At 44.1% G+C, this 21854-nt stretch overlaps 2 protein-coding genes across 9 annotated transcripts in view; both read left to right on the plus strand.

The window, feature by feature from the left end:
- Positions 1 to 3752, plus strand: part of eml1 (EMAP like 1) — a 49234-nt gene extending 45482 nt beyond the window's left edge. For all 8 annotated transcript variants that reach the window (XM_080012331.1, XM_080012327.1, XM_080012328.1 and 5 more), the window contains 6 exons: positions 62 to 150; positions 360 to 457; positions 683 to 770; positions 1376 to 1471; positions 1610 to 1740; positions 1830 to 3752. In XM_080012331.1, the coding sequence (XP_079868457.1) occupies positions 62 to 150; positions 360 to 457; positions 683 to 770; positions 1376 to 1471; positions 1610 to 1740; positions 1830 to 1955 (628 nt within the window). In that variant the 3' untranslated portion in view covers positions 1956 to 3752. The remainder of the gene's footprint in view (positions 1 to 61; positions 151 to 359; positions 458 to 682; positions 771 to 1375; positions 1472 to 1609; positions 1741 to 1829) is intronic.
- A 5168-nt stretch (positions 3753 to 8920) lies between these two features.
- Positions 8921 to 21854, plus strand: part of evla (Enah/Vasp-like a) — a 33654-nt gene continuing 20720 nt past the window's right edge. Inside the window, exon 1 of the mRNA XM_080011957.1 lies at positions 8921 to 9123. Coding sequence (XP_079868083.1) covers positions 9101 to 9123 — 23 coding nt within the window. The 5' untranslated portion in view covers positions 8921 to 9100. The remainder of the gene's footprint in view (positions 9124 to 21854) is intronic.

Genomic DNA, 21854 nt, shown 5'->3' on the forward strand with positions numbered 1-21854 from the left:
CTGAGATGTAATGAGATCAAGGGAGGTGAGTTGGCTTAGTAAATCTGTTTCATTCCCGCAGATGGCTGGTGCTGGACACTGAGTCTAAAGATCTGGTCACGGTTCACACGGATGGGAATGAGCAGCTTTCCGTTATGCGTTACGGGCCAGGTTAGTGGAAAATGGGTGGATGGGCTCACACACATGGAAAGAAAAACATCATTTCAATTGTTTTGATCTGATCTAAATGGTGTTTTAAAGGCTTTAAAATAAATCCGAAGCGGGTGGGAGAGTATTATTTGAAATGTGTATCCACCCACTGGGCCCCACCCATTTGCACCAAACCAAATAACCTTCCAATCCCGTGTTTGTTTACCAAGATGGCAACTTCATGGCCATCGGTTCCCATGACAACTACATCTATATCTACGCTGTGGCAGAAAACGGCAGGAAGTACAGCCGAGTAGGGAAGTGCTCGGTGAGGGTCTTTATTTATAATGTATACTATATTTTGTTTCCCCTCATCTCCTCCCAGATCCTCACTGTGTGTGTGTGCGCACGCGTGTGTGTGTGTGTGCGTGTGTGCATGTGCGTGTGTGTGCGTGTGTGTGTGTGTGTGTGTGTGTGTGTGCGCGTGCACATCTGTGTCTCTAATAACTCAATGGCTCAGTGGTTTCCTTACCATCACGTGTCTCTCACCCAGGGTCACTCCAGTTTCATCACCCACTTGGACTGGTCGGTTGACTCTCAGTACCTGGTGTCAAATTCAGGAGACTACGAGATCCTCTACTGTAAGTACACCCACTGTTTTCTTTGGAAAAAGAAAGAATTTGTTTACTGGAGCAATTCATGTTTTCGGCGTTTTGGAAAACTACACTCACAGGATTACTGAGTTCTGACAACTCTTAGATGTACTTTAAAATTATTTTTATTTTGCATTGTTTGAGGTTGGTGTCTGGGCTCTACTGCTCATCACTACAGGTGGACAGCAAACATAGGGTATCCTTAGTGAGCTAGAAATATTGGCGTGATGAGCTTGAATGCCTCCACTGGATAGAAGGGTAGAGCCCAACAGGTGGATGCAGGGGAGGTGGAGGGAGGCCAGCAAAGCAGGCAGAAAAGCAGGTAGGGCAGGAGGGACTTGCTGCCTGAATAGGCGAGTGGAGTGGAGGTGTGCGGTGCCGTGGAGTTGTCAGACAGAATTAGCTCTGCAAGCAACACCTGATTTTTGCATGTTTTTTGAATTCATGCCTTGGAAACCCTTCGCACTCTGAGTGACATCAGTGACAGACATTGTGCACTTGTAATATAACCGTTTTTACCAAGGTGTTTTATGACGCGTGTGTGTGTGTGTGTGTGTGTGCGTGTGTGTGTATGTGTGTGTGTGTTGTCACAGGGATACCGTCAGTGTGCAAACAGGTGGTGAGTGTGGAGACCACCAGGGACATCTTCTGGGCAACCTACTCGTGCACTCTGGGCTTCCACGTCTTTGGTAAGTGACAGTGTCCAGCCTCTCAATGCATCTCTCTCAATGGCATGTATGGCATACACAGCATCGCTTATGTGCAAAAAGCATAAACAGTCTTTAAGACGAGATAAGACTTTGTGAATTCCTGCTGCTGTCCCTCAGGGCTGTGGCCAGACGGCTCGGACGGGACGGACGTGAATGCGGTTTGCAGGTCTAACGATAAATACCTGCTCGTTACCGGCGACGACTTTGGGAAAGTGCACCTCTTTTCATTCCCATGTTCACAGTTCAGGGTAAGAGAATCGTTAAAATTGGGAGGCGGAACATATTGCATATAAACTCAGATTCAAGCAAGTGATACATTTAATGTTTCCTCGCTCAGGCTCCCAGCTATACTTACGGCGGCCACAGCAGCCATGTGACCAACGTGAGCTTCCTGTACGACGACAGCTTCCTGGTGTCGACGGGCGGGAAGGACATGAGCGTGATGCAGTGGAGGATCGTGTGACCGCGCCGGCGATAGGGGACGCCGCCGGACCTAGCTGAGACGGACTGAACCCAACTGCACTAAAGCCCATCGAAAAACCAAACGCTAAGGACGGCGGACGCCGAGAAAAAAAACAAAAAAAAAAACAAAAACACACCGAGCATGAACACTGTGGATGAACTGAACTGAACTGAACTGAACTGAATTAAGCTGATGTGAAGTGAAGTGAAGTGAATTGATCTGATGTGAACTGAGCTGACTCGAAACCCCAAAACGTGACTCGACGAAGCTCCGGCGTCCCAAGGTTTTTTCCCTCCTGACCTGCACTTTGTGGAGCTTTGCGGAGACGGGTGGCTTTAAATCCAGAAATGTCAGGACCATCGCTTCACTTCAACGCGCACTCCAAATACTAAATCTCTTTTTTTTTTTTCTCTCTCTCTCACAGCACTGTTCCTGTAACGTACAAAAACCACTAATGGCGATGGCAAATTAATCAAAAGGTTGAATCTAACTAGCCAAAATAAACCAAAGGCTCTGACTTCAAACCGTATTTGTACAGATTAGTTATAACATTTGTTCTATTGTGCCCTACCATACATTTTTTCAGTAAATCCCATTGTTTTCATGCCTGTCAGAGCATTTCCAGAAATATCATCATTGCCAAGAATCGAGCATCACCTATTGTTCCCAGTGGGGGGGATAGAGATTCAGGCCATTTAAAAAAAAAAAAAAAAAAGTTTTTGGGAGAATCCAACCAGGGAATCCAACGTGGTGATTTTTCTAATTTTTAATGTTTCTTTTATTTTGTATTTAACAACTCAGGAAGGCACTATCAAAGAAGCATAGAGATCTCTTCCTTGTTGATAATGTTTAGCATCGTTTGTCCAAAATACACTAGAAATCTAGAGGCATCAACCCGAGGTAAAACATTACATTATCCGCACATAATCTATCTATTAGTATTAACTGATTGTGCAGGAATTCTTTCAATGCAGTCTGCGCACATGAACTGGGATCTGATGAATACTCATTCTGCTGAAGATTGATCGAATGGATATAATAAAATTCCTTGGGGTTCACCAGATATCTTATTATTCTGATTATTTGGCATGTGCAGTACCATGCCGTTTCCCTCGTCCATAGAAATGGTAAATGGGAGAATACTGCCCCATTTTGGCCTTAACAGTACTGCATGGTTTCAAACCAGCCTCCCACGCAGAACAATGACATATAGGGGATGATCACATTTTAAATTCAATCTGCCTCGAACGCATCATTTGGAGATATTTGTTCTTCCGTAACTTCAAAACCAGGAATGAATTTTTAATTATCCACTGATACCTAACCAAACCCTGAACTGCCAATCCACCTTTGCCTCGAGTATGACCTTTTAGATGAACCCTGAATTGTTCTAAATGTTAAAAAAAAAAAAAAAAAAAAGGAAGAAAGGTTTCAAATGGATAGAAAGGGTAGAAGAAAGACACTACTGCGTGTGTGCATTTTGAAACGGTTCAAAATGTCGGTTTTGATGGGATTTTTACTCGGAACGGCCTCGGGGTGCAAGGCAGGGAGAAAATCAAGGAGCACTCACCTGCAGGTTTGGAGCTGTTACCATGTGCACAAATTCTCTTGCAATTACATCGATCTGAACCTGTTTTAATTGTCCTCCATCCAGTTGCATCTACGAGACGGTTTACGTTATTTATTGTGCAAAGAATGAGGCAAGATTGCGGAGGCGCATGAGTCCACCCGGCATCTTTCATCTGACATGTCGACGAGTTTGATTAAAGATTGCATTTCAACATTACTATGAAAGGATCACACGTGCATTTCGCTTTATTGGACACTTTTAAACGATGCTGACGACGGTGGGTTGATGACAACAAAACGACATTGGACGTGGATATTGGTGAAATTCGTGCAACGTAGGGCCGACCACAACACTGCAAAAAGAAAATACAAAATAGTAAAAACAAATACAGTGAAAATAAGAATCGTGCAAAAAAAACCCAAAAAAACAATGCAAGATCGAGATTCGAGTACGACGCAAAGTGATGCAAGGCAACTCCGCAGGCTGTGAGAAATAAAAAAAAAAAATCTCTATTCATTCGGAACACAACGAGCGAGAAAAAAAAGAAACTAAAAATAACCACAAATAAGAGTAAGGTCAACTAATACATTTAAATATGGCCATTGGATAGACTGTACATATTTATAATATGTTTTAACGTTTCTGTCACTATTCGTGTGAGCGCGCGTTTTGGTGGGTGTGTGTGCTCGGGCACGCGCGCGTCACATCACAAGCTGGGTGGGGGAAGAAGAGGAGGAGGAGGAGGAGGGGGTGGAGGTGGAGGAGGTGGAGGAGGAGGAGGAGGGGGGGTGGAGGAGGTGGAGGACCCTGCAGTTACACGTCTTGGCCGCGGGGCGGCAGCATGGAGTCGGCCGCCTCTCCTCCTCGCACGCCGCGATCTTTTCCCCCAAATCTCCGCCTCACCAAAAACCCTCCGAATCCGAATGGGAAGAAAAGATGGCAGCGGGGAGGCGGCGGCTCAGCACCACGACCCACAGCCTTCCGCCGACCGAGGACGCCGCCTGAACATGGACGCGAGACCGAGCAGCGCATGTGGACAGGGACAGCGGAGCACAAAGGCGAGGGCGCAGGGCGACCGTGTCCTCTCATAGCGGCATCCCATAACGCGCGATACAGTATAATATCACCCGGGACACAAGGTGTGGGCCTTTATTTCACAGACCGCTGCAACCTGACGAACCCGGGACGGTGATTTTGGGGGAGGAAGGGAGGAGATTTCCGCCGGTTTCATGTCATCCGCCGTCCAACAGAAGACGGGATAATGAGGTGAGCAGAGGCCGACACATGGCGTCTTTTCGGCGCCGTTATCGCTGTAATGTAACGGGGGAGCATCCATTGAACAACGGCGAGGGATTGTTATTTAGGTTTTTGGGTTGTTGTTGTTTTTTTTGCCTTAAAGCGTTTCCAATAGGCAATAAACACCGAAATCAACTTAATACAACACAATTGCAATACAATAAATACATTAATAAATAATTGGCAATATACAATATATCCCCAAAAAAATCCTCACGTTTGAAAAAATGTCAATCTTCCTTAAACCTTAAAAAATAACTGGAAAATATTTTTAAAAAAAGATTGCAAATATAGAACAAACCCGAAAAACCACATTCAGCAATATATTCAAGTAATGGCAATATACAATAAACCTAAAACAAACTATTCACACTGTCACAAATGAAGAAATTACTCGTTTGCACACGTATCTGCACATGTACATAACAATATAAATATTCACAGTATTGCATAATATTTCGTGTTCTACCGTCCCCCGCTGTGACTCAGAACGGACACTGTGAATTAGCTTCCCATGCTATCACCTCCTCGGTTGTTCTACGGTAACAATGCTAATTTAGCCTGTAGCTAAACCCCACAGTGACCACAGTGGACACGCCCATTTGACTGAACGCAGGGCTTATGGGCAGGATGATGTTGCCATGGAAACGCCAGCATCATCTATTTCCCAGCGTTTCCACGGTGGGAGGGTGTTTATTCTGCCGGTTGCCGGGCAGGTTATCGCAGACGCGCACGCGTGCCCGCACGCCAATGGAAGCGCGTTAATTAATTTGCACACACACACACACACACACACACACACACCCACACACACACACACACACACACACACACAGCCTATGGAAAAAGAAGTGCAATGTCTGTGGTTTGAAAACCCTTTAAATCTGCGTTCTAATTTGACTCCCAAGGCCGATGGCAGGAGTCAGTATTTTGATCCCCTGGGTGGGTATGGTGGGTATGGTGGGTATGGTGGGTATGGCGGTATGCAGAACACAGCCAGGCCCCAAATTCTATCCCCACACGGCCCCTGTGTTCCGTTCTCGCTTTCTGTCTGCTCTGCGCACCCTGTCTGCCTGCGCGTCGCAGCGGCTCGTCTGGTGGAATATTCCGTCGATGGTTCCGTGAAGTATTCCTCCGACGGCTCCGCTCGGATGCGACGGCGTGCCCTTTGTTTTTAGGAAGCCGCGGTGCCGGCCTCGTCGCCTTTTTTATGGACGCGTGTCTGCGGCCTGGGCTCTTCGCTCGTGCATGTGACTTCCCGCAGACAGGGAGAAGGGGGGGCGGTGGACGGGGAGCGAGTGAAAGAAGAGACGTACGACGAGAGCCCGTGCACACTCTTATCCGGACGGGTGTCACCGCCACGTATTGGACGTCGTTTGACGAATCCCCAAAGAAAAAATGCACATTTCCGTCCGTGGACGCGCCGCGCTCAAAGCCAATGCGTTACTGCTTTCCTTGTGGCGGCGAACACGGAAAAATTCGTATCTCCCGGTCCAGCTGGACGAAAACGCTGTTTCCTCTTCACTGTAAAGCTCCGCCGCTTGTGCTCCATCCTGTATTTGTGTGCGTGTGTTGCCAGAAGCAGTTTTTTTTTTTTGTTCTTTGACTCGGGGCCCAGAGGGAAGTCTTAAATCTCCACAAAGCAAGGGGCAAGGTGACTGGGCTTGAGTTTGCAGGAAAACCCCCCCCCCCCCCCCAAAAAAAAAACCACAAGATCAAATTCAATGCGACAATTTGTCCAGGCCCACGCCTTCCATTGCAGACTCTGTGTGTGTGTGTGTGTGTGTGTGTGTGTGTGTGTGTACACGTCCATGTCCCCACCTGCAAGTGTGTGCTTATGCACACACGTGGACCCTAGCAAAATATATCACCTGGGTGACATTGGTGTTTTTCCCTTATGTTATCGTGGTTCTCTATTCTCTCTGTCAAACTATTTAGTTGAACCCTGCATTCAGGTGTGTGTGTGTGTGTGTGTGTGTGTGTGTGTGTGTGTGTGTGTGTGTGTGTGTGTGTGTGTGTGTGTGTGTGTGTGTGTGTGTGTGTGTGTGTGTGTGTGTGCGCGTGCGCGTCTCCTCCGTGACGCCTCGTGAGTGCTGAGGTCCTGCCTGTGATGACTCATCGTCGGAAAGGTAGTGCGAGCCAGACCGAGCGGCAGGGAGTAAAACGCTGAGTTATGCGTTTTACCGCAGGCTGCCTCTGCCGCCCCCGAGAGTCGATCGGAGAACAGTGTGAGCGTCACCAAACTCATGAACACTCGCTCGCGCTCCAGGTTTCCGTCCACAGCAACAACTGTTTTGTGTGTTGTTTCGGCTTTGCCAAGTGGTTTTTCTTTTTTGTGATTTGGCAAGCGTGGCTGTGGGGATTATCCAAGGTTATTGATTGTGTCATATGGACATTTTGTGCTGTCGCGCTAAAATAAGTGGGCTGATCAGGCGATGAAAAACATTGAGGGTTTTGGTTCGTTTGTTTTTATTTTTCTGATGGTTAGGGGAATTTTTTCCGGGACGGCCGTGCCGTGGGCAAAACTGTACCACTTAATTAATCATTAGTTAATCATGAATTTCCAACACTTGCATGGGCACAAAACTTTCTCAGCTGAATCATCCGTGCGAAAAAAATTCACAAAATCGATGCAAAAGAAATAATCCAGGTTAAGAGAATCCCGGTCCCAGTGTTAACTCACTATTTGTAATATAGTATTTAAATTATAGTTAATGTATAGCCCCTGGAGTACAGGAGCTTCTGTAGCTCTGTCAGTACATCCCCTTATAGTACATGTTATCAACATAGTGTTCTAGTAAGGCACCCACGCGGGAGAAGAGGACAACGTGGTACTTTTTTTGCAGCTTTGCCGACCGGATTCCAGGGACCGACCGAGTCGCGTTTTAAAGTTGCCGCAACGCTAAACTTTTCACGAAGAGGCACTTTTTTTCCTCCCGTCCGCCCCTCCACCTCAACTAGATAGGATAAGTCGGGCTCGAGTACTTGTCAATCGTCCTGCGGAACCTTAAGCAGCGTGCAGTCTGCTAAGGTAATAACGGCCATCTGTGAAGTCCATTAAAGGTGGGAAAGCTCCTCTTTGGAAAAGCCAAGGTTCCCTGTTTGCAGCACGTTCCTTGTCGCTATGCGCCCTTTGCTTTATTGTTTCCTTGTTGTTGTTATTTAAAGTGCTGGCATTCTGAAGCCAATTTCATAGCATCATAGACAGATAATCTGTAACAAATCATGTTTTTTTTTTTTTTTTTTTATATAGATTTAGAGTTAGTTGGGGTTTTAGAAAAATTCCACTTTTAAATGCCTATTTTTGTGTCACCTTATCTTCACCGCAGGAATGCTCTTTGTTTGTTTGCCCTACACCTTGGCGTCCTGCAGCAAAGCGGCTTAATGGTCTTAAGTTTTCCAAAGCCAGATGGAACACTGCTAGGGACCTCGCTCTAATAAAACATTAAGGAAGGAAAAATAAAAGGCTACACTACACAAGCACACGCATTTGGATGCTTGAATTTGTAAAACAAAGGTCTTTGATTGTCAGTTCCAATATGCCTCCAATTAAGAATGGAATGTTACTTTCGAAACTCTCGCCGCGTTATAATAGCTGTGGTCGGAGGAATCAGGTTAGCGGTGGTTGTAGGAATCGAATGGGATTGTGAATTTGATTCGTGGTTTCAGTCCTCGCGCCGATGACAGAGCGCTCTTATGTTTTCTGGTGATTCGAAAGGTTCCATGTGGAAGTTTTGTTGGAGTTTTTCGTCGTGACCGCTTACAGCTTGGCTGCTAAGGCACCTTGGTGGGCTACAGGTCAGCGAACTGTAGTTTCCAGCCAGTAGAAGCAAAGCGACAGCTCTCCAACGCTGGGAATATGCAGTAAGATAACTGGTCCGAAAGGGTCACATGTTCTCTCTCTCTCTCTCTCTCTCTCTCCCTCTCGCACTCCTTCCATTCCCTCTATTGCAGCACTCCTCCTCTTACCCCCCCCCCCCCCCCCCCCCCTCTCTCTCTCTCTCCCTCCCCCGTTCAGTCTTGCTCACTTCTCGGTGCCCGCAGATGCTGGACGTCTGCTCTCGCAGCTCGGTGACTTGCTCCGAGGATGTAAGGAGAGAAGAGGTTGCGCTATTCTGGAGTCGCGTAGGGCGCCCGGACATTATGCATCCCGCTCTCTCCTCTCTGGCTAATGCCTTCTCCTCTCCTCCGTAATCCCCTCCCGCTTTCTGCCTTTCATCTTGTGCCGGATAGTCTTCTGCTGCGTCTCACCTCCCATTGAAGCCGCGCATCGGCCACCATGTATTCCCTCGACGACTTTGGGTGAGGAAACGTCGCCCGTTCGTTTTTCTCTTTCTCTCTCTCTCTCTCTCTCACTCACTGCCTTTCTCTCTCTCTCCCTTTTTTTTTTTTTTTTTGGTCTTTCTGCGTCAGAATTGCATGTCTTGGGAGACTTTGGAGAATGTGGTGGTTATAGGAAAGCAGCATTCCTGCTTCCTTTGCTGGTGTTTCTGACTGGAGCCACACAGGCGCTGTTTACAGCTGTGCTACCGCAGAGCAGGGCAGGACGGGATTGTGTTTGGATCTTTTTGAACTGCGGATTTGTTTGTCTCGAGGCAGCGCAATATCCCCCCCCCCCCCTCTCTCGCTCTTACTCTCTCTATTTATTTCAAGTACTGTCTTCCCCTGCTGCCTTGTTTTAACTCTATGGTATGTACCATTGAATAATGTACTCGGCCTCAGCGAAGGAGAGCGAGAGAGAGAGAGAGAGAGGAAATACTCCTTTAGGAATTGCTGGCTTTCTCTTCCTCTGTCTGTCTCTCTCTCTCTCTCTCTCTCTCTCTTCTCTCTCTTCGCTCTTTTTAGAGCCAGCTGTTAGTTAAGATGTCTGGTTGGTAAACTGTTTTCCATGGAAGAGGGAATGAGTTCCTCCCTTTCAGTTAGTCGGCTCAGCTGCTCTGGATCATACTCACAATTAATCCGAACTGACTCATTGTACGCCTGTGTGTGTGTGTGTGTGTGTTTGTGTGTATGTGAGTGTATTTGTTTGTATTTGTGCATTTTGAGGATGAGAGCGAGAAGGACAGCGAGAGTGCTAATCTCTGGATGGCAGCGTGGGACTATCAAAAGCCAGATGATACAGGGATAGAAGGGTCTCTTCATAACATGGCCTTGGCAGATTAGCGAGCGGAACATGTTGATTTGTTGAAGGCCAAATACAGCTGTGGATAAGGGTGAGAGCAGATAACATCTGTAAATAACATCAAAGATTTATACTGTATTAATCTCCCGTAAACCACTATACGAGCGAAGAAAGACTTCTGTTTCTCTCCACTCTGCTCGCTCTCTTTTTCCTCGTCCGCAATTGAGAAGGATCACACATACAGGCAGACATTTTATAGATTGCTATTTGTCCACATCATTGTAATCCGTATATCAATAATAAATATTCTTACCCAGTTATTATATTGTAAGCAATGCAAGTAGCCAGGGTGGCCTTCGAGTCACTATTTAATGTCCCGGACGCAATGTTATGGTGTTGATTCCCGCTCTGAAACGATGTCTTGTGTTATGTTGTTCTCATTTCCCCTGTACTTCTCCCCTCTAATGTCAAGTCTCTTTTCTTGGTTTTCACCTCCCCAATCTCTGTGTTTCCCCCTCTTACCCTCTTTTATCCTCTTAACATTGACCCTCAAACAGGTCAGACCAAGTCTCCACTGTACTGCAGCTCCCCTGCAGGGGGCACCATGAGTGTCCTGCAGTATGGAGCATTTGGCTCCAAACAGATCAGGATTAGGGGTTTAGGGATGGAGGGAAGACGAGAGGTGGGGGAGGGTCGGAAAGGGAGGGGGGGGATTCTCTCTGTGTATCTATAACAACCCTCAAGGCCTGAAGGCCTATGGGCATGTCCATTATGGAGCTATGGATAAGTGGTGTAATGATGTAGGTTAAGATGCCGATTGATGGAGGTTAATTTATATATAGCACCATTTTTGTCACTTTTATTTTGCTGCAATCAAAGCAATATGCCCAAAACAATCTGGGCTCGGATCCACTGCTTTGTTATCCATTTTTTATTAGGGAAGCCTTCCATCATGTCCTAGGGCTGACCCGCCAGTGTAGCATGTCTTGCCCAGAAAAAATGGTATGCCTAAGGTAAATGGATGACACATAAGTCCAACCTATCCCCATACCGACCACATAAAGAGAGCATTTGGTAATAGTAACCTACTTTGGAACATTTTGAAGTTTCAGGTCACATCCTCACATAGCGACATGCTTGTAGCTTTTGCCTTGACTGTTACGGGTAAAACTTATACACATTAACTTGGCCAATAAAGTAGCCTATATGACAGAGTTTCCATTAGAAAATATTGGTGTCGGTCCAAGTGTCCTGGAGGTTTTGAATAACCCGGACAAAACGAGAGATGCCAGTGAAATATTATCTTTGTTTATTGAGTTTAAAAACAATTGCTAGGCAGGCTATCTAAAGAATGAAATCATGAAAGCAATGTCGATTTATAATATTTTTTTATTGAATATTCAAAATAAAACAAGTCCTTCTCAGTTAACGCCGTGTATAAATAAATAAATAAATATTATGAATATTACTACTTGAAATCAAATTGAAATTATCCGGACATTACCCGGATTAGCTGTATGTGTGAACGCAAATGTCAAAATCATTTGACCCGGACATTACCCGGACTTTACCCAGCGAGCACCCTAGAACAAAGTCTGTAATGTCTGATTGAGTGGTATGTGTGAACAGAGCAGGTAATTGTCCGGACCATTCACAGCGAGCGAGTGGGCGCGTCGCCTGTTGATGACGTCTCTATCATGTCAGTCTCTCACTTTTGCGCAGATCTTCGTGCATGGAGCATAGCTGCTTCATACTCCTTTCTGCTTTACTTTATATTCCTTTCCACCCTTTCTTTTATATTACGTCCAAATTATGGTTGCCACGGTTATTGGTGTAACTGGTTTTACACGGTGTTTGGGCATACACGATTACATTACTTACCCACCGTCGTTTTGCTTTTTTTTTTTTTTTTTTAGAGAGAGTAATAAAAGTTGATTTTAGCGTGTCTGTGCCGACATTCATCAAATAAAAAAAAACAAATTTGTAAAATACTAAGCATGTTATCAGTACTTAGTTGGACGCTACAAAAGTGAAAGTGAAAGTATCTGCAGTGCTTTGTGCGCGCACAGCAGTCACGGCACAGTCTGTGGTGCCACCCTCCTGAGAGCCCGAGTTCTGTGAGCCAATGGTGTTTGAGCACAAGTTCCGGGTTCTGTGAGCCAATGGCGTTTGAGCACGGTTTCCGGGTTTTGCTGTTTGATATTGAACGTTAGAAAATAAAATAAAATAAATAAATTCGTCTACAATAAAAACGCACAATTTTTATTGGTTTTGTTTGGAGAAACACACTGTGGATTGCGTTCCGTAGCCTTTTCCTTTAGAAAGAAAGAAAAACACAGCAGAATTATTTTTTAAATAGTTACATTTCCATTGTTTCCAGTTTCTTCACGGACAGTTGGTATTAATTCCTCTTCCTTTTAAAAGATTTGTTTGTTGAGCTACTCAGTTGGAGGGCTGTTCTGAATGAAGCCCTCGGTGATGTCGATCAGGGCAGCAAAGCGGAATGGCTTTTCTAGACATGTTTTCTGAAACAGACAGCTCACAAAAAACTGGGTTGTCTGTGTGTTGTGTTAGTAGGCCCATCAGAGAACAAAGTGTGCACAAGCACTGAAAAAATGAGTTTCGCATAATAGGTCCCCTTTAACCAATCCGTTTTGACTAGAACCTCTTGTACCACGCGGGGCAATTTTCTATCACGTTTGGTAGAGTGACATGGCTTTTTTTTCATGTGGCACATGAGGTTGGTCTGTTACAGACATTAAACTGGAATGTCTCACCCTCACCCTCAGAGGTCGTGGCAGACGGTGTGTGTGGTTCATATGATTGTTTGCGTGTGTGTGTGTGTGCGTCTGTCTTGTGTTTGTGCTCTTTTATAGGAAAGGAAGCAATAAGTTAATAAGTGTTTCTTAATGTGTGTGTGCCATGCCATTTCTAATCTGTCTACCGCTTGTCCAACCCTTCCAGACCGCAGTCTGCACTCTGAATACAGGCGATCTGGCAACGATCAAACTGATGACTATTAAATTGTCATCCCACTGTGTTTAGGGCTTGCATTAGTAGTAACCCATTAGTTGGTGGATAGCGAATTGCTCCCCGCTTGCACCTCTCCCAGTGAGGCTGTGTTTTAAGCGTAGCTTGTACTTTCCCATTACAAATGTCCTCTGGGCTAGAGGGCATCCCAATCAATATGAACGGATTACAGTACATAGTACACACCACTTCTTTGTGTAATTTATTGGAACAAACCCTGCTTATCTCACCCTGCTTAACTGGGTGGCCATGGCAACAGCTGGCGGGGTTGAATTCAAAGGGGAGAGGTTCGTGGCAACTCATTCTACTCCCCTCTCACTAAACAGATAGTGATACCCATATTCTTTCATCTTATTTGTCTGTGGTGTGTCTAGATTGTGTGTGTAGTGTTGTGCGTGTTTAGTGTGCCTGTGAATTGTTAGTAGTTGTTACTGTGCCTGTGTATTGCATATACGTTCACGCGTATGGTAGTTACGATCTAGGTTGGGGGCAGGGTCCGATTTGGCCGGATATGAGGTAATCTCTCTTGGGGTTTACAGTGTGACAATAGCACAGAGGTTCAACGCAACCCCCCCCCCCAAACCATAATACACACACACATAAATACATGCTCATCTGTCGTGCAGCCAGACAGCAGGCTAGTCAATGACTTCATCTCTGGCAGTCAGTCATTCAGTCATTCCTTTGTTGTTGGATGGATGACCAATCACCTCTTCCCATAAAGGAGATGCTCGAGGATTGCTTTCTAATTTTTCGTGGACACTGGTGCTTTGTCTCATCTTTTGGGGTCGGTCATACGGTTGAGTTTCATGTCAGGGGCTTTTAGCAGAAGGATTATGATGCTTTTAGTGAGTTGGGTTGTGTTTTGCAAGCCACATAAAAAAGTAGCAGCAGACAAACCTTCAGCTCGCCGGTGAAAGCTGCCCGTTGGTGTCATCGCTCTCATTGTTTTCCTCTGTGAAAATGGATGTTCACCGGCTCCAAGTGCTGCGATACTGCCTGCCTCAGAGCATCAGTGATTCAGGGCTGTTCTATAGTCACATCGCCGCCAGGTTTGTACACGTATTGTATGTTTGTGCATTCTTGTGTCTGTGTTCATGTGTGTGTCATTCTGTGTCACTTTCTTTCCTATTTGTACGAGTGTGAAGTTTAGGTATTGTTAGCTACCTTTTTTTATTTAAACCAAAAATACTGAGGTAAAAGTCATACCCTGCTGCAAGATAATAATAAAATATATATCTTTATTAGCTTTAAAAAATATTAAAGAGAGGGGATGTATCAGTCATTTTATTTTATTGTACAAACATTGAATTATATATTTGGCCCAATGAAACTAAAGAGATGAAGTACTTGGGTTTTGATATTTGATCACCAGCCGTTGGTCGGTTACAGCTGTTAAAGTGTAATTTGGTGTTTGGTAAAATCTTATGGAATAAAAGCATTGTACAGTGAATTAAAATGACTTTTCAGGCTGTATCTACTCCATTACGCTGTGCCAGACTGTGATAGCAGCACAGAGGGGCATTGGCACGCCACGCCAGGCCAAATCTTTGTCTGTTGTAATTTAATCAGAGATAAAATACTAATCTGTAATCTTAATCTGGCCTCAATATTTTCATATGGAATTTAGGTTATTTTGAGTTACTGTGCCCATAGATGTTGTTGACAAAGAACTCACGGTCTTATTGTGGAAAAACGAAATAGTATGGTTAAGCAATGCGCCAATACCGTAACTGCTATCAGATACCGATCAGAGAAATTAAATATCAAGAGCAGCATCCAATATGTCAGATATTTAAGAAACGCTTACATGACATTCCGCATGTGGCGCAGTGTATCTAATGCCTTGTATACACCAAAGCACTTAGTGAGGATTTCTCGAGTCCCAAACAATTTTTCAAGATCTTAAGAGAACCATAAGGAAATGTCTTGTCTTATCGCTTATCGTTCAGCGCATGGCAGACATCTGATTTGAGACGGTCAGAAACTCTTGGCATCGGTCCCCGAATAGAACGGGACTCTAGAGACAGGTTGGTTTGATGTTATTTGACCTCTCAAGTCACAGTTTTTTGTAATTGCTCGTTATTGTGCTGGAATCACAAGACGAAGGTTCACCGTCCTTGCTAAATCCTAAATGTGTGCACGACCGGGATGGAAAAAATGTCTTTTAAATATGTGCTGCTGCCTTTTGAAGGTCTTTTGGAGTATCCCTGCCATTAGATGTCTCAAATGCAGAAAAAAGGCTTTTACTGTATGTCGTCATTAACCATGCCAAGGTGAACCATCTGAATGCATCAGATTGGTACTCAGTGTTGGCTGGTACTTAAAGTCAAGGTTTCAGAATCGGTAATGGTAGTGAATGTGATATGAGTATCAGTTTGATGAGCAGGATAAATAAATCTGTCATCAAATATGCATATTGACACTTTAATATTTAGAGATTACCTCTTAGCTAGACAGCCGCACTGTCCTTAAGACACCAACAGAACAGGGTCTGTTGCATCAGAGCTTCTCAGAGGGATGCTGCCGATAAGAATAGCACGCTGTGTGAACACTCCACTCAGTGTGGTCTTTATTCTTAACGCGGCGCAGCCCTATACGTTGTGTCGCTTAATAGTCAGGCCGCACACTGGCTGTGTATGTTTTATTCACTCAAGTTCTGAAGGCAGCATGGCTTCTGGCTAAATGACAGCCTCTCGGTCCACTGCCCTTCTTTCCCCTTCCCGCCTTTCTCTCTCTCAGCCCTCAGTCCCTCCCTCTCTGCCACCCTCATGCTCCCAAACAGAGAAAGTGACATGGTGGAGGAGGTTTGTTGATGCTGCCCCAGATGAGGGCGGGAGGATCAAGCGCCCATGCCGGCCGTCTTTGCACAATAAGCCAGAGGGAGGAGTGAGGAAAATGTTGGACGATGACGTTTTATCTTTCCCCAATGCAGCTCTGCCAGCTGCTCCTTAAAGATGACCTGGGCCCTCCATATCTAGGGCACATGGACCTGGACAATTTGGGAACTCCCATTTTCCCATATTACCGGCTAAAACAACATTGAATCTTGTGACACCTAACCTACAAAACCAGATGACTGTAGTATAAAAGTTATAGCAACTTAAGTGAGCAACAAAGAATCAATTGTGTAATTCTGTACATTACAGAGACTATCTAACTGCTGTTCTGTGTGAAATTAATTTAATGTGCTTATAGTGTGCTGGTAAGTTGGGTACTGGTAACTCAACTAAACAGTATAAAGATAGCTTGAATAAATTGGTCTACACATTGGTATATAATACACATTGTTATCATTATAAGAGCAATGTGTATTCTAGCACAGAATCTGACATAAATAGACAACATCTAACACAATATTTAACAATACACAAAATACACCTGTATGTTATATAAAAATGACAACTGACATACTATAACTATATACTTTTAATCCTTATTTTCCATTGTTTTTTTTTTATTTCTGCCTCCAAACAAAACTTTCCATCAATTATGACATATTGCCCTTAATTTAAACTCAGTACTCTACTAACATTGTAGGCAAAAAATTGCCGCAGCCATGATATCTTTAAAAGTTTAATATTAGTATAATTGTGTGTTTACTAAGATGGCAGTATCTATGGCCTTGAGCCTTTAAGTATTTTAAATATATAAAGGGTGACATTCATTTTTAATTGAGGCACAATAGTGGCTCGGTGGTTTGTACCGTTGCCTCATATTAAGAGGGTTCTGGGTTCAAACCCATCCAACATGGCTTTTCCATGGTTTTCTTTCCGCCCTGAAGACATGCATGTTCGGTTCACAAGGCATTGGCTTAGAGTTGGAGTTGGTTCCAATCATTTATAACTGTTCATAGCACAACTCGCTGAACAAAGAGAAACTTACCACTCTGCTGCAACTTCTCACTGTTTTTAAATGTAGTCCACTGGACATGTGGGGATGCATAAACTTGATAAAATGCAGGACATGTAGACTGTCTGATAATATTTAGAGTTTCCTATTTTCGAAAAGATTCAAAATTTTTTTTACTTTGTCCCCGTTGCATTGACTGCATTTATGCACAGTACAGCAGATTGGTAAGTTTCTAAATAGTAAAGCATTCAATGAGGTTGTTCTATAAACAGTTGTTAATGATGGAGACCAACATTTTGTGTTGAAAAATAACAAACCTATCCTTTAAGTTCATCGCACAGACAAGAAACGAGCATTGTACTAAAACTTAAAATGTAGGTCATTCACTGGTACTGTTGTGTGCTGCTTGTGTTTGTTTCAGGAATCGCAGCACCGCAAACCATTACAAGGCATGTGATAGGGCTTTTTGCACACAAGAAGCAGGACGTTGAGCTAAGAACATAAGAACATTAATGGGGGTGGCATTAATGCCATTAAGGCCTATGGCAGCATCCCTCTCTCCCCGTATCTCACTCACTCAGGGCTTAATTATAGCTCATTCAGCACTATCTAACAGTATTTCCTGTATTTCCCCGGCCAGGGGCAGAGGAAATACAGTATTGTATCGTACAGTTCAGGCGAAGGCTTAGATGACAAACTATAGAATACATTACGAGGACCTGAGCTGCAACTGCTACATTATTAATGGTCGTTTATAAAATTCAGCAAGTCCTCGTTATTGTAGTCCTGTGATTATCCTTTCTATTAAATCGTCTTGTTCTATGTTGCCCACTAATGTCCTGCAATGGATTGTACGTTAAAGAAAATCTGTCTCTAACTCAAAAATAATCAGGCTTACTGGCCTATATGGCTCTGGGAGCTTACAACTTGTGCTATCGTCACTCTGGCTGGTTTGCTCATGCTGACTGCGTGGTTTTGGGCTTTTATATCATTTGGCCACAAATCCATTGTCACATGTTAATCTAAGCACAACGTGCAGTGAAAGGTTTAGCCAAATGCTCTTTTACAAGATCGGCGAGCTGTGCTCAAAGGGCTCGACAGTAACAGTTGCCCGGTTGCCATGGGCAACCAGATTGAGTCAATTGGCAACCCTTATGTGGCCTCTGGTTGCCCCCTTTGGCAACCACTTTTTAACATAAAAAAATAGGGACAGCAAAATGTGCACCCCAAATTAAATACATTTGCTGCATTGGTGATATTTAAATATTGCTGTTACAGTCAGAACCACAACGCTGCACGTGCATTGGTGCCTTTTCACAGGCACCTGTTTTAGAGACAATGGCGAAGCAAATGATGTTGTTTGACTGTGGGGTGAAAAGTTCAACTAACCCGGCAACATCACAAACAAATGTGCAAATCAATTCAACTGACAAAGAACCAGATGAACCTGAACGAAAAACAAAAAGGAAATTTGTGAAGTCTGGTTTGGTGAGACTGACAAGCTCAACAACTTATTATAAGATCATTTACGACACTTTGGAGATTAACGGCCGATCTAAGTATGTTTTATAGAAGAGCTGAATTTTGTCAGTCGAATCCGATTTTTTTTCAGTTCAGCGCCACACTAAACTCCCATATCAGCCTACATAAGTCTCATGTTTAATTTTTATTTGTTATTTTATTTTTCACGTTTTAATCCCTTTCTTCATCATCTGTGATGTGAAAACATCACAGATTCCCACACAGTCAGAGAAAGTAAAAGTGTGCATCCTCCTCTTAGGTCAGTTATACAATCACAGCGCACCACTGAGCGTCCTGCCGGGCTGCTGACAGCGCTGTCAGCCAAAGAGTCAATCACAGTGGACAGCAGTAGAGCAATGTTATTAGAGTCAGGGATGCAAACAACTCGCTTTTCAGGTTGCTTTTTGCGTGTCAATTTGGGTGACTCAATTGTGCGAATCATCCAAACCGATCCAAAGTCTTTTTTTTTTGAGGGGGCAGGGGGGGACTAGGGCTGAACAATTTGGAAAAATAATCAGAATGTAATTTTTTCGACCAATATTGCGATTGTGATTAAGTATGCAATGTTTTTCTGAGTTCCTTATCTTCTGTATTATTCATGAAACACAAGCAATAAATTATTCTATAGTATGACCAGCACACCACGGGCAGCACACGCCGCGCACAGCGGACCGTGGCCCAGGTCAGCAGGGGGGCAGGAGGAGGGTTAAAACAATCCCTATATAGCTGGCACGGAGAAAATGTCCCCATTACGCACGGTTTCATTCCATACGCACTTGTTTCGTTCCATTAGGAGATGTAAAATAAAAACACACTGTTCTGGCCACGCGTCATTAGTACTGTCGGAGAGGGAGACAGGTGTGCAAAATGTGCCCTGAAAACTCAGTCTCTGCGCCTCCCCCTCCACCCGGGATGGCGCGCTAGGCAGCCACCTATCTCGCCGATCGGAAGAGCCTGACCAGGACAGCCTTATTGGTTAGATTGTGTAACACAATGTTTTTTTTTTTTTTTTATATTAATTGCAGGCTTTGCGATCTGAAAATTGCGTTCTGTCAAACATTTGTCAACATATAGTCGTTACAATACAATAACCAGTTCTTATCTTTGTAGACAGACAGCATTAATAATGAGCATGCCTCAGACCTCCTCTGGTGGAGAGCTACTTTTGAATGGAAAGATGCAAATTAGAATTTACCATTGCTAACAATGAGGTGTCAAACAGGACTATTGAGATTCTTATTGTCTGTGTGGTGAACATATACATGTGTGTGTAAGAGAGAGACACAGGCTTAGTGTGATCAGGCTAAGTGTGACTACAGGAGTTGGTGTGATCATAGCTCTTGTCTGTCTTGCCTTGTGTTTCTTCCCCTCTGTGATTCAAATTCTGAAAAGTATCAGATAAAACACAAACTAAAATGAATTTTGTTCGGTTACTATAATAAAACTTTTCAACATTCTTTTATGTCACATGTTCATTATAAAGGTGACGTATAACTGCATAAAACTTAATACTTGAGTAAAGTAAAATAAAGACAGGTAAAATACTTATTACTCAAAATACAAGGTGACTAAAAATGGCAACTACATTTTAAGTTTTGGCAACCAAAAGCTGATGCCTGGTTGCTAGCCTGGCAACCACTTTTAAAAGTTAGTGTTGAACCCTGGCTCATTATGTTAAAATAACTTTCTCAGCCTGGCTTGGTTGCAGCAGGGTTGCATCACATGCGGTGGCCTATAGCCGATCCTAACTGTGCACCACACACACAGTTTCTTTGTACAAGGACTTTGTCTTTTCTTCTTGACCGTGCTTAATTTTCTCACTTGCTTCATGCTGTTTGGCTGCAATACGATCTGTTTTTAGTTTTCATAGGCCTCCTTTCCTCACGCAGCCTGTCAACTGTACTTTCCCCGTGGAGCTGATTAGAGGTCTTGTAGAGAGTTAAGTCCCGGTTAATTTAGATTTAAGACTGTAGTGAGGTAATAATGATCTGCCTGCCAGGCTCTGTCTCTAATCCAGCTCGTTGGACTGAACTCTTCCTTCTGTGCTCTGGACCCCCCCCACCAACCCACACACACACACACACACACACTGTGTGTACATGCATACACATATAATTTATAGTGAACCCCAGAACATATAATTGTGTTTGTGTGTGTGTCGCTCTTTTCACTAATGCAGCTAAAACTAACTAGTTCTGTTATTTTGGGTGTAGTATGGGCATAATAAAATATGCTTGGGACCTCTGTAAAGCTTTTTCATCGTGTAAGGTTTAATTTAGATGTTATCGTGAGCTGTCAAATGTGCTGTCATGATCCGGCAGTGTCTTGAATTCATCACGACGGCTCGTGTGTCTTCACCTGAAAGAACTACTGTATAGTAAACAATTAATGGCAACAAAAATGAATACACGTGGCAGTAGAAGTTAAACCCCTGAGTGGCACCCACAGACGTATCTTAACATACAGCCCTCACCACCAGTGGCCTCCAACCTATAGCCTCGCTTTGCCCTTTGTATGATTTCCAAGGGAATTTACCTCCCCAGTGCAAATCCACACAGGAAATTGCCAAAATCACAATTTTTCCAAATCTCTGAGCATTTTAGAATGCCTTAAAGGCCTTCCATGGTGACACCCCCCCACCACCACCAACACCACACACACACACACACACACACACACACACACACACACACACACGCAGTCTTGCAAGGATTAGCAGAGGATCAGGTCAAAACATCCCCCTCTAGCACTAAGGATGCTGCTAATGGACTCTGAAACCAGACAGGCGCTGTGTGTGTGTGTGTGGGGGGGGGGGGGTGGTGTATGAGTAACCACGTGTATAGGATAGTGCTTTTGCTTAATTCAAAAGCCTGGGAATGCGGCCTCCTTTTCACCTCTGCCACGCAAGGAATATTCAACACGGGGAAGTGCTTGGTGTAGCAAAATAACTCCCGTGCCTCCTCTTGCCTTCCCCGCTTGTCTTCCTGTCCCTACACTCCTCGTGAAATCCATTTTTACGCTCTCCCCGTCTGAGTTTGCCCGCGGTTTTAACAACCATTCCCAGTCAATTTGAAGGCGATCATTTGGACGGCAGAATGCCCGGTCATATCCTCCATAGAGAGCCATTGCCCTCCGATGAACTCCTGTATTACTGCCCTTCATGTTCATGACATATATGTATTTTCTATGTGTTATGTAGATATAACTGCTCACAAAATTGGAAAATAAAAAATGCTGGAATCTGTCTTGGGGGGGGGGGGGGGGGGGGTGTAAAGTAAACGCTGTGGAGATGTATAGTGAGATGTATAGTACCTCCTTTTTATCTACGAGGTGGACAAAAGAGTGTTCATGCATTTTTAAATGGGATGGCTATACGACTGAAAGGGCCGGGGTGAGGTCTTCAGTGGCTTGAACTGCATGTCCATGTCTTAGGAGGGAAACATGTCGATTATATAAGAAGCACAGTTCACGCAATCTTCCCCGCTTGAAATAATATATTATACTATTA

The sequence above is a fragment of the Zeus faber genome (assembly GCF_960531495.2).
Source record: "Zeus faber genome assembly, chromosome: 13".
Lineage (NCBI taxonomy): Eukaryota > Metazoa > Chordata > Actinopteri > Zeiformes > Zeidae > Zeus > Zeus faber.